Genomic DNA, 12649 nt, shown 5'->3' on the forward strand with positions numbered 1-12649 from the left:
TCATAGCGCATGTTGGAAACAAGATAGTCGACGATGACTTGGCGTCCTTGGAGTAGGATGTCGGGAGGAGGGAACTTCAGATCAGGGCAGCCTTGCAGTTGAAGTTCAAAGAGCGCAGGTAGGTTGGCAAGGAAGGTAGGCAGCCCCTGCATTTCATTGTTGGAGGCCCAAAGGTGCCGGAGTCTCTTGAGACTCTCGATGCAGCGGGGGAGCTGGAAGAAGCGGTTCCCTGAGATGTGGAGGGCCGTCAGGAGGGAGCAGGAGGAGAGCTCGTCGGGAAGAGAGGAGAACTGGTTGCAGGTGATCGAGAGCAGCGTCAGGGAGGAACATCCTCCGATCTCCGACGGCAGCGATCGGACCTGGTTCTGGTCCATGCGCAGCTTCTGCAGCGCGTGCAGACACCCGACGGTCCCGGGGACGTAGACAATCTGATTCCTCGAGATGTTGAGAGACTCGAGGTTTGTCAGGCTCTGGAGAACATCGGCGGAGACGGTGGAGAGGAGGTTGTGTTGTAGAGAGAGCTTCCTGAGGTTGAAACAGTGCTTGATATCAGCCGGCAGCACTTTGATCTCGTTGAAGGGTATCCTGAGCTCGATCAGTGTCTGCAGGTTGCCGATCTCGGCCGGAAGGTACAGCAACCCGTTGTTGTGCATGTGAAGAACTTTTAGATCCTGCATCTTGCCAATCGAGCTTGACAAGAACATGATCTTGTTGTCCCGCGCTTGGAGATGCTGCAGGTTCTCAAGTGTGATAATATCCTCGGGCAGTCGCTGCAGTGACAGTCCTGATATGTTCATGTACCCTGTCTCCTTCACACATAAGTAGGACTTGCGGATGTACGCTAGGGTAGCCATGGTTCCCTGCAGCAGAATCTCGTATGGAGGGTTGACCATGTAGCGCGAGAATGGTAGGGAAAGTTTGACAAGGCGTGTCATCGCACCCATGACAAACGGCAGCGACTGGAGCTGTAAGTTCTTGAGCGAGAGGTCGGTAAGGTCAGTGAGCCGCTCGATGCTGGGAGGGAGGGAGGAGAAGTAGTTGCCGTCCAGGTAGAGGGAGGTGATGCTGGGGATGGAATAGATCTCCACAGGGAACGACTTCAGTCCCAGCCCTCTCAGATCAACCACTCTCGATTCCCTTCCTTGGTAGATAGCATTGAGGTACCTAACCACAAGACTCGCCTTCCTCTCGCAGATTTCTGGGTTGGGCGACACCATCTCAGCCACGTCTAACGTCAGCGCGTCCAGGAGGTAGAGGTTGCCCATCTCCAGCGGGAGGATCGTGACGTTGTTCCCTTCGAGCCAGAGCTCCGTCAGGCTTGTCAAGTTTCCTACCTGGACGGGGATGATGGTTATGTCATTGTTGTCCAGCCTCAACGACTGCAGCTGAGCCAGATGCTCGCAGAGCTCCCGCGGCAGCCGCCGGATCCGATTATAGGACAGCCACAGGTCCCGCATTCTTGACATGAGCGTGAGAGCAGTTGGTAGCTCCTCCACTGAGTTCTTTGACAGCACCAGCCGCGTCAGGCTCGTCAGCCCCAGCACTTCCTGCGGAACGTGGAGCAAGTTGGTCCCCATGAGCTCGACGCTCGAAGTTGCTCTGCTGCGCAGGATAGCATCGAAGTACTTCTGGATCCTAGGGAACCCCGCAAGGCTGATCTCGGGAGGAGGAGTTTGCAACTTTTCTAGGTCGATGTCGAGCTTGAGGAGGTTGGTCATCCAGCCAATCTCGAGCGGGAGGGAGGCGATGGGGTTGCCGACGACGTTGAGACGGGTCAGGTTGGTGAGAAGGTAGAGGTTGTCGGGGAGGAGACAAGCTGGTTGCTGATGACTGAGATCTCCGTCAGAGACGTTAGAGCAGTGATGGAGGCAGGAAACGAGCGGAGGCAGTTGTAGTCTGCGTTGAGGTACTTGAGACTGACCAGCTGGGCGTTCGCTCCAGCCCCCTGCGCCGACTTCCCCTTGCTCGGCTGCTTGCCGTGGACAGGGGAAGACTGCTCCTCCTCCTCCTTGCCCTCTGACACCTTTCCGGTCAACGACTGCATCCTGTTGTTGGCGATCAGCAGCCGCTCGAGGTTGGGGATGGGGAGGATTTCGTAGTCGATAGACTCAAGCTCGAGGGCTCGGAGGTCGAGCGTGTTCGACGTCTGGCAGCGGAAGAGGCGGGAGAGAAAGTCAAGGATTGATCGCAGGCCCCTGGCGACGATCTCGGGAGGAGGCATCCTGAGCGGGTTGTCGTGGACCGTCAGCTCCTTCATGGAGTCGCTCTGGCACAGGTCGATGGGCAGTGAGAAGATAAGGTTCTGGTGGGCCAGCAGGGATTTCAGCTGAGGAAGGTGGCCAAGGCCCTCCGGCAGCTGCTGCAGGCGATTCTGTGACAGGTTTAGCACCGTCAAACTTGACAGCCTCGAGATGCTGCTGGGCACGTGCTGGAGCTTGTTGCGGTGGAGGTCCAGCAGCCGGAGGCCCGTCAGGCTGCCGATGGTGTCAGGGACGAGCCGGAGCTCGTTCTGCGATCCCAGCAGGCAGGTCAGCTGGGCGAAGCGAGAGATGCCCTCTGGAAGCTCCTCGAGCAAGTTGCAGGAGAGGGAGAGGCTGACCAGCTGGGTCATACCGTACGCCCACCTGTCTCTCCTCACCCTCTGCTCGCTCCACTCCTCGCCGGGGCGGGGGAGGCCGCGGTAGACGATGAGGGGGAGGCGAGCGAGCGAGAAGCTGTCGAGGTTGAGCCGATCCCCTTCGGCGTCAGCCAGCATGTCCCTGAAGGAGCAGGCGGGAGCACAGCTGAGGATGTTGTCGTAGAAGCGCATCATGACGGTGAGGCCCTGGGAGAGGATGTCTTCGGGCGGAAAGATGATGGCGTTGTCTCTGTAGTCGAGGACTGACAGCTTCTTCAGCAGCGCGATCTCTGGTGGGATTTCTGTCAGCCTGTTCCCCCTGATGTTCAGATTCTCGATCATGATGCACTTGAAGATGCTCGGAGCGAACACGGTGAGGGAGTTGTTGGCGAAGGAAACGTCTCGGAGACAGGGGAACGAGTCCATGAAGGCAGGCATAGCCTCGAGCTTGTTTCCTTCCAGGTTGAGGTATGTCAAGCTCGCCAGCTCTGCCATCTTCTCTGAGATGATCTTGATGTGGTTGTCAACCAGCGACAAAGACGTCAAGTTGCTCAGCGTCGAGATCCCGTCGGGGATAACCCGCAGCAAGTTGCTGTCCATGACAACCTCTCTCAGCTCGACAAGGTTGTAACTCTCCCTCGGCCACTGGATCAGCTCGAAGCTCTTGAGGGAGAGGGAGCGAGAGGACCGAGCTGTGTACAAGGCTTTTAGGAAGGAGAGGACCACGTGCGGGGACGGCCCCTCCCTCCCCTGCCTGCTTTCTGTCTGCGCTGCCTCCCCCCTCCTTGGCAGGATGGTCTTGATTATCTCGAAGGGAGGAGAGACCACTGGGTTCGAGAAGACGTTCCAGGTGACAAGGTTGCTAAGAGCATGCAGCTCTGGGTACAGCACAGGGACCTTGTTCCGAACCAGCTCCAGCTCCGTCAAGTTGGTCAGGGAGGAGAGGAAGATAGGGAGGTCGTCGATGCGGTTCTGTGAGAAGGACAGGGAGGTCAGGTCGGTGAGGAGAGTGAGTTGCGGAGGGAGCGAAGTGAGCTCCAGCCTGTTCAGTTCAAGGCATCGCAAGGACGTCAGCTGGAAGACCTCCGAAGGGATCTCAGAGAGGAAGAAGTCGCTGAGAATGCAGACTTGCTCGTCCTCTGCTTCGAGCATGCTCGCAAGGTACGCCAGGATGTTCTCTGTGCAGTGCCTGGTGATCTCGTTACAAGGTGACGTCAATGGGAGCCCTTGGATCTCCAGCGATGTCAAGCTCCGCATCCTTGCAAGGCATCGTGGAAGAACTTTGATGCGATTTTGAGACACTGCCAGGGTTCGCAGCCGTGAGTGTGTGCTGAGGTCATGGGGGATGGAGGAGATACGGTTTCTCCTGACCTCCAGCACTTCCAGGTGAGGCATCTGAAGACAGATGCTGCTGTCGATGACAGTCAGATCGTTCCCGTCCATGTTCACCCTGATCAACTTGCTCCACCCGAGCACTTCCGCACAGATCGCCTTCATCGTCGTCAGGGTCCTGCACCAGCTCCAGTCCAGCACGCCAGTGATCATGGCGACTTCGCTCGTCAGGTAGTAGCGGAGGATGTGAGCTGTGCTTGCTGATCTCATCTCAGCTGGGGGAGTCTCGAGCCTGTTGTTGGAGATTGACAACCTGGACAACATGGTGGGAGAGAGATGCCCGAGCTCTATGGGGAGCCGCGTGAGCTTGTTGTCGTTGAGGTACAACACAGTCAGGTTGCTCAGAGTTCCGATGCTGGGAGGGAGAGTCCTCAGCTGGTTGTGAGAGAAGTTGAGAAACGTCAAAGTTGACAGGCGGGAGATCTCAGGTGGGATGTTTGACAGCCTGTTGAGCTCGAGCTTCAGCTGGAGCAGCTGGAAGTTGGTGGACAGCAGGATTTCAGCTGGGATGACCTCAAGTCGAAAGTTGCTCGCGTCAAACTCCTTGGTGACGCGGGCAGTCCGCAGCCTCGAGAGCCACATGGCGAGCGGGTTGGTAGCCGAAATTCCGTTGTGCCATTGTTTGGTCTTCTGCTGCATGACAAGAGCATGTTCAACAACTTCAACAGGATGTTGATCGAGGAAATTGTCTTGTATGTTCACTTCCGTCAACGAGGTCATCACTCCGAGGATCGGCGGCAACCTTGTGATCTGATTGTTGGAGACCGACAACTCTGTCAGCGCTGTCATGCCGCCGATGGTAGGAGGGAGAGTCGTGAGGAGGTTGTAAGACATGATGAAGGTCTTGAGACTGTTCAACTTGCCGATCTCGAGCGGAAGACTGCCGATCTTGTTGTTTGAGAAGTTCAAAAGCTTCAGCCAAGTCATGTGCTGTACGCTAGCTGGAACACAGTCGATCATGTTCATGTTAAGGAACAAGTTCACCAGGTTGGTGAGTTGCAGGAAGCTGCTTGCAAACTCCTTCAGTCTGTTGCCAGCGAGGTTGAGCGTTCGCAGCGATACCATCCTCCTCATCTCCAACTCGATCTCATCAAGACTGTTGTAAGAGAGATCCAACTGAACAATCGTCGAGCAAGTGAAGAACTCTGCGGGGATCCTGCCGATGTAGTTGTGAGACAAGTCGACAATCTTAATGTCCTCCACGTCCGCAATGGCCAGGGGAAAGCTCTTCAGATCGCACCCGGACATCGCCACTTCCCCGTTGGAAGAAGCTTCGGCGAACAGCTTCAAGAACCTGATCATGGCTGGGATGCCGAGCTTGACGATCTCGAGGGGAGGATGGGTCAGGTTGTTGCCGTCCAGCTTGAGCCTCTTCAGCCCAGTCAAGTTGCCGATGTCAAGAGGGAGGAACGTCAGGAGGTTGTTCTCGAAGTTGATCTCGGCAAGGCTGAAGCACTTGCCCAGCGACTTGGGGAGGGTTCGGAAACGGTTCTCACGCATGGAGAGTATGGTGAGGTTTGACAACTTGGAGAAGTCTCGGGGGAGAGAAGAGATGAAGTTGGAGTCGAGATTCATCTCGATCAAATCGAAGAACTCGCTGCCAGCGATGGTGATCTCAGGAGGGAACACAGACAACCCGAACTTTGCGAGGTTCAGCACGCCACCAACGTAGAGATGGTCGGAGATGAAACACTCCTGCTGCTCCCTCGCCGCCGACAGCTGGTGGAGGTAAGAGAACCAGGTCAAGAACGGCTGAGCAAGGATATCCTTGGGAGGGCTCCAGACTATGTTGCCTTCGATCTCGATCTCTCTTAAGTTTGTGAACTGAGAGAAGGACAAGGGGAGGCGATCAATCAGATTGTCCATCAGGTTCAACTTTCGTAGACTGCCCAGGTCCGCCAGCCCCTCCAGTCCAGCACACAGCCTGTTCGAGGACAACGAAAGCTGATCGAGAGAGCTGAGCTTGTACAAGCTCGACGGCAGCTGGCTGAGCTCGTTGCAGTCGAGGCTGAGACTGGAGAGGTTTGACAGCCGTTGAAACTTGTCGGCGATGGTGTGGATGCGGTTCATGGTGAAAGAGGCAACTTTCAGACTCGTCAGTCGGAACAGGGAGGAGGGAAGAGCGTCGAGCAAGTTGGAGTCAAGGTACAACTCAGTCAGTGACGTCAGCATTCCGAACTCCTCCGGCAAGTGCTGGAGCCCGTTCTGTCGGAGGTCAAGGGCCGTCAAGACGGTCACATGCTGGCTGAGGAAAACTTCTTGGGGGACAGAAGTCAGATTCCACCTCCTCAGTTCCATCTCCTGCGTTTTTTCACAGCTCGTGACTCGTCTCATGAACTCCAAGGTTGTCTGTATGCCGAAACTCCAGATCTCCATAGAGGGAGAACGCATGATATGGCTGTCGAGCCTGATCTCCACCAGTGTCGTCATCACGTGGAACTCGAGCGGGAACAAGTCGATCTTGTTCATGTTGATGTACAGCTCCTGCAACCTTGGGAACAGGTGGATGATGTCGACAGGAAGAACTTCGAGATCCAGACCAGACAAGTCCAGCACCTGAGTCGTCCAGGCGATGTCAGCTCTGCGAAGAAACTCGACAATCTTCTTAGTCCCGAGGGCTGAGATGGAGGGAGGAGGGAACGAGAGATGGTCGGGGCTCAGTTCAAGCTTCTTCATCCTCCTAAGGCGGGAGAGCTCGACTGGCAGGGCAGTGAGCGGGTTGTCCTGGAGCGAGAGGTGCGTCAAGCTCTGAAGCCGCTCGATCTGTGCTGGGATCGTAGCGATGGAGTTGCTCTGAAGCATCAGAATCTGCAGCAAGTCAAGATCTCCTATCCTTGCAGGGAGGCTCTTCAGCTGGTTGTTGTTCAACCTGATCTGAGTCAAGAAACGGATATCCCCAATGGCCTCAGGGAGGGTAGCGATCATGTTGTACTCTAGCCAGAGGATGCGGATGCTGGTGATCCGAACGTCGCTGAAGATGGAGGGAGGGATCTCCTTGAGACTAGCATTGCTCAGGTCGAGCTTCAGTGATTTCTTTGCGAGCTCCTGCCGCTCCTTGAGCAGCTTGTTCAGTTTGGCTGCTGCTGAGCTCTTGGACAGCGTCGACATGGCGGAAGCAGAAGTCTTATTCAAGCTCTTGCGCTGAGTTGCTTCCATGATCGTCGAGCTCATTCCAGACTTGCTCTGATTCCTCGCTCCTCTTCCGTGATCTTGGCTTGCAAACGATGTCGTTTTCGACTGGCCCTTCCTCTCTCCCTCCTTCGGCTTCTCCTCCTCCTGCTCCTCCTCGTCCTCACGCTCCTGCTCCTCCTGCTTTTCTTCTCTCACCTTCTCTCCTTCACCCATTCCTCTTTCATCCGCCATGGCAAGGGCAGCAGGAAGACCAGTGACCAAATCTTCATCGCGTTGCTCCCCCTTCTCATCTTCCGCACTGCCCTCCCTTCCACCGCCATTTTTCGCCTCTTCCCGCACTCTCAAACTATCCTGCTCCTCTTGCTCCTCTTGCCTCGTTCTGACCCCCACTTGCAGCACTTCCCCAGCCTTCCCTTCCTCCGTTCTGCTTCCTCCTCCTTCCGCCCTCCTCCGCCTCTTCTCAGAGATCTCCAGCAAGAATTCTTCCGCACGCGCCCGCAGCATCTTAGCAACCTTCTCAGCTCTCTGTATGTCGCTGCGAGATGCTCCTTCCTGTATCAACTCCGTCCAGGAGCGGTCTGCCTTGCTCGCTTCTCTCAACACCTCCACCCTCAAGCTCTCTGCCTCTTCCACATCCAGCGAAGCAAGATCGCACTCGAAGAACGAGCGACGATGATCATCAGCAGCTAGAACATCCATGTCCTCCTTCCCTTCCCCCGAGATCCTCTCCCCTGCTCCCTCGGACTCTATCGCGCTCTCGATCCATTCCCGCACCATTGCCTCCATCATGGCCGGCACTTCTTCGCCTCCCGCCTCCCTCGCCCCTCCTTCCACGTTCTCCGACGTAGTAAGCTCTACCCCTTCATGCTGTACCTCCCCATGCTCCACCACCACCACCACCACCTCCTCCTCCTCCTCCGTCACCATGGAACTCGCTTTCTGGGCCAGCAGAGGCAGCAAGGCTCTAACTCGATGCCCTCGGAAGACAGCCTGTATGGTCCGAGAGGACTTTTCACGGAGGTGCAAGGCAAAGGGGCAGCTGCTCTCCAACAAGAACAACTTCATCTCCCTCTGTTGCTCCTCAGGCATCTCCTGCACCCTGTTGAGAACATCGGAGGCAGCAGCTTCTACATCCTCATCCTCCATCTCTTGCAGCTCGAGGATGAGATTCCTGCACACGCTCGTCAATCCTGCCATCATGTTCAGCCTGCTCACCTCAACATTCTCTCCCAGTTGATCTTTGACTTCTCTTCACGGAACATCTTTCTTCGCTGAAACAACCCTCTCGCCACGTGACATCGGTAGGATCTCTGCAGACACAGGGAGCTCGTGTGTCGTAGGACCATAACGACCTCGTCGTCCAGCGAGTGCTCATGAAGGATCTCGACAGGCGTCGTCCCTGACAGCCTCATCGCAATCAACAGGTCGTCCCCTCGCTCTCTCCTGAGCGTTCCAGTCTCTTCCAGCTCTCGAGATGCAGCAGTGATCTTGGTGAGGATGCGTTGGTCAGCAGCGCTGCCGTCATCCCTCGGGAGCCAGCGGGAGACAAGCTGAAGCATGTCTTCCGTCCATGGCGAAGAGTCTGGGAGCGGAGGTAGCCATTGCTTCGCAAGGATCAAACCTTGCATTGGAAGCAGCGAAAGGAAGGTGGGTCGAATCCCCTCGCCTCACATGCTTCCTGCTTAGACGTCTCCCTCTCGCCCTCGCATCCTTCGACCGATAGTCTGCATCATCTCGTACCGGGGAAGCGCAAGCTTGCAGTGCTGAACCAGACCCTTCAAGCTGATCCTACAGCTTCCAAGATGCCAATGCATGGCAGTCGCGTTGAAGCATGAATTCTTCTCTCGCCGCCCAGCATCTCATCTGTGCCTCTTCTCCAGCCTTCCCGCTCCTCTCCTCTCCTCTCCTCTCCTCTCCTCTCCTCTCCTCTCCTCTCCTCTCCTCTCCTCTCCTCTCCTCTCCTCTCCTCCTTCTCCTTCCCCTTCCCTCCCATCTTCTCTCATCCATCCCTACAGCATGGCGCTGCTTCACCGCCCTGGTTTCATGGCCGGTAGTTGAATGGTCATGGGGGGGATGTGGCTCCGGGCCTCTTGGGCCGGACTCCGGGCCCGGCCCGAACTCTCTCAGTGCCAGGATTCGAAGAAGCCTTTGACTTTTTTTTTTTAACCTCAACGGCTCCCCCGCCCCCCTCCTGCGTCCACTCGTTTCCTAGAGCATATTGCTCCTGCTCCTGCTCTCCTGCTCCTGCTCCTGATCCTGCTCCTGCTCCTGCTCCTGCTCCTGCTCCTGCTCCTGCTCCTGCTCCTGCTCCTGCTCCTGCTCCTGCTCCTGCTCCTCTTGCTGCTCCTGCTCCTGCTCCTCCTCCTGCTCCTGCTCCTGCTCCTCAAGCTTCCTTCTTTATCACCTGAGTTCTGTTCGCCTGTCTATGGCGTGAGCCAGTGCGAAGGTATCAGTTCTTTCGCTTCGCGTGCAGTCAGCAGCCATGAGCCCTCGTTCTAAGGGACGACCTTTCAGCGCAGCGCCAGGTCACTTACCTTCATGTTGCTCTGGGGAAGGATTGACTTTGACTGGAATGACAGGGCTGGATTCAAAGATGAACCTGTAAGTTGAATTTCTGTATGTCAAAGTTTCGATCGGATGTGAAGATGATCATGCAGGTTGAGCCATGATCAGCTCCCGAGGCGCGCCAAGACGCCTGTCAGCATGTTTGGTCCCATATCTGTGCATGTAGGACAAGAGACTGATTTTACTCCATTGACGTTGACTGCGATGTTTGTTGGCAGGAGGAAAATTTGAGCAAGGGGAGACGAGTCGGCCGCCGGTTTATAGAGCCGCGTGTTATGACTCAATCCAAGATATCGAAGATGGTCGAAACCATGCAGGTATTATGCAATTTGTCTCCATCAAGACAAACTGCACAGTTTGTCTTGATTTGAATGTTTCTTGCTCTATCCGTGCTTCTGACATCCTTGTACAAGGATGCGATGGGAGAGGTGGACAGGAAGGATGTGGGAGAGTGGGAGTGGAGAAACATTCATACAGCTCCCGTCTCCAACATGATGACTGCCGCTCCCCGGTCTCAGTGCAACAGCGCTTCTGGTTTGGGCTCGGTCAGCGAGATTGTGAATTGAATGAAAGGTGTTGATCTGACTGGTTTTGTAGATGATAAAGGAGAAGGAGATTGACGTGAATACTTTGCTTCTTACCCTCATGCTGTACTTCTTGACTTGTACGTCACTCTAGAGTTCTCAAGCATCCCGCTTGAATTTTCCTCGCGCTTGGAGTGCGGACGGGACCCCAAATCATCGGCAGAGGTACCGCGAGCGTTGCGATCTGAATCATCTGTGACTGTGCGAGCAGGAAACTAGACCTGTCGAAGAGAGCGTGGAGTGCGACGGATGATTCGAGTGAGAAGAGGGGGAGGAGGAGAGAGGGGGGAGGAGCGGAGGAGAGGAGAGGGAGAGGAGGAGAGGGGAGTACGTGTGTGTAAGTGTGTGAGAGAGATAGAGGTGAGAAAGAGAAGACAGGAGAAGGAGGGGAGAGGAGAGGAGGAGGTAACAGTGGTGGGCAGAGGTCACTGAAAAGGTGAACCCTTGGTCAACTGGGAATCCCTTCGTCCTATCCAAGAAGTACAGCAAAATCTCCTCCTTCAGCAAGTACCAGGTAGGAAGAGGAGCAGTGGAGTCAGACTGTCTGATGTATGTATGACAGGATTCTCTCGAGGACTCACTCGGACCGCTGTTCGACAGGCCGCAGTCAGGTCTGTTCTGCTAACCTTGCTGTTGTGATGTTGCTAACTTCTCGGGTGACGCTGTTGGTGCAGCGATGCAGTTTGTTGATCTCGACGATGAGACGAAGAAAAGGTGAGAGGAGGAGATCGAGAGATGTTTTTGTTTTGTCTGCATGGATGTTGTTTCAACCCTTGGATCTTCCGTTCTCTTTTCTTCTCACATCCTTGAACGCATCAAGTCGTTGTGTATTTGTACGTGAACGAAGTACGTTGGTTACGCATGCATGTGTTGTATGATTGAATGTATGCCCGTAAATTTGTCCGTCACTCTGCTGTTCTTGACATCCTTGCCCTTGCTTGCTGTGTCTTTGTGATACTTTCTTCAGAGCTCCGTCCTCCCTCGTTGCCAGAGCCGTCGCCTCCTCAAGAATGACTGTGAGACTCGCGAGAGAGGAGGAGGAGGTTGACGGAGGTTGAAGGTGATCGAAGACGATGAGGAGATACAAGACTTTAGAAGAAAGTTCGAAGAGATTGAGGACGACTTGGAGGTGAGATGCTGGTTTGGAGAAGATGTCTGGCATTATGATGATGCTGACTACGACAATGACGAGGAGGAGGAGGAGGAGGAGGAGGAGGAGGAGGGATGATGATGATGATGATGATGATGAAGAGGAGGAGGAGGAGGGATGTGCAATCGTTGCTGGTTAACAAACTTTCATTGAAGATGACATCAAAGAAAAATCGCTTTGAAGTTTCAATCTTCTATGATGGAAAACTCACCAACAACATGGCAAAATCACGATCAGTTCTCACAGTGAGTACAAACATCACAACGTTCCTTCTTCTCCTCCTCAGCAAGTTTGCAGGAGATCTTTCTTGCCTTCTGTGGGCTTCAACAAAACTACGGAGGAACAAACAGTTTTTCTGAGAGGTGAGACTTCGATGGAATGAACATCAAGACAATGTTTTGTACACATATCAGGAGCCTGCCCATGTTCTGTAAAAGTGTTTGTTGACAGTGTTTCAAGATTGTCCTCTCTGTGAACTTTTGAATGAACATGTCTTACCACAGAGCTGTCTCCCTCAGCAGCATTGGATACGCAGAGTTTGGAATCATGGTCAGAAAAGATGATGTTAGTCGTTCGCAACTTGATGTTGTTTACAGATGAAAGAATTTCTTCCTGATTTCGACATCGACTATGAAGAGGTTTTCTTGAACTTATTCTATCAGTCTCCCTTTGCTAAGAACCTCTCCTTCACTTTCATTGTCTTCTCTCCCATCTAAACTTTTCCCGCTCTTTTACATTCCTCACACAAATCAACCCATGTACCACATGAATGTCAAATCTATCCAAATCAAACCTTTTTCCCTTTCACATTTCTCCCACGTTTCCCTCACACTCCTCCCGAGTGTATACTCCTCTATAATACCTCACCTGCTTCTCTCATACTTTTCCTTCATATCTCCCTCTTGTACATCACTTACATCTTTCAGACTCCTTACAATATTTCTCCCACCTTTCTTCACTTTTCTCCTTACATATTTTTCCCACCTTTCTCTTTCACTTTTCTCACTTGCCCCGCAGATTTTCAAGGTTTTCACCGTCACCAAGCAGAAAGGTGTTCCCAGCACTTTCAAGTGGGAGAAAGAGTGGGGGGTAGACCAAGCTGTCACAGACATTAGGTGATTTGATTCCATTTCCTCCTCCCTCCTCCCTCCTCCCTCCTCTTCTTCCTCCCTCCCTCCTCCTCATCTCCTCCATCCTCCTCCTCGTCCT

General features: G+C 54.2%; 2 protein-coding genes across 2 annotated transcripts in view; one reads left to right on the top strand and one right to left on the bottom strand.

Annotated features, from left to right (window-relative positions):
- Positions 1-185: 185 nt before the first annotated feature.
- Positions 186-5074, bottom strand: GUITHDRAFT_81033 (hypothetical protein; the record flags this gene model as incomplete). The annotated part of the gene is made up of 4 exons (XM_005820761.1): positions 186-707; positions 1287-1371; positions 4263-4483; positions 4652-5074. Coding segments are annotated over 4 exons (1251 nt in total), but the record flags the coding sequence as incomplete, so codon positions are not given.
- A 4943-nt stretch (positions 5075-10017) lies between these two features.
- GUITHDRAFT_147623 (hypothetical protein) overlaps positions 10018-12649 on the top strand; it is a gene marked incomplete at both ends in the record, with an annotated part of 4990 nt that continues 2358 nt past the window's right edge. Inside the window, 15 exons of the mRNA XM_005820762.1 lie at positions 10018-10023; positions 10120-10251; positions 10304-10370; positions 10395-10455; positions 10502-10548; positions 10713-10804; positions 10853-10901; positions 10965-11004; positions 11258-11306; positions 11351-11419; positions 11596-11685; positions 11738-11802; positions 11944-11989; positions 12037-12078; positions 12458-12555. Coding sequence (XP_005820819.1) covers positions 10018-10023; positions 10120-10251; positions 10304-10370; positions 10395-10455; positions 10502-10548; positions 10713-10804; positions 10853-10901; positions 10965-11004; positions 11258-11306; positions 11351-11419; positions 11596-11685; positions 11738-11802; positions 11944-11989; positions 12037-12078; positions 12458-12555 — 953 coding nt within the window. The remainder of the gene's footprint in view (positions 10024-10119; positions 10252-10303; positions 10371-10394; positions 10456-10501; positions 10549-10712; positions 10805-10852; positions 10902-10964; positions 11005-11257; positions 11307-11350; positions 11420-11595; positions 11686-11737; positions 11803-11943; positions 11990-12036; positions 12079-12457; positions 12556-12649) is intronic.

Source organism: Guillardia theta (genome assembly GCF_000315625.1).
Source record: "Guillardia theta CCMP2712 unplaced genomic scaffold GUITHscaffold_165, whole genome shotgun sequence".
Classification (NCBI taxonomy): domain Eukaryota; class Cryptophyceae; order Pyrenomonadales; family Geminigeraceae; genus Guillardia; species Guillardia theta.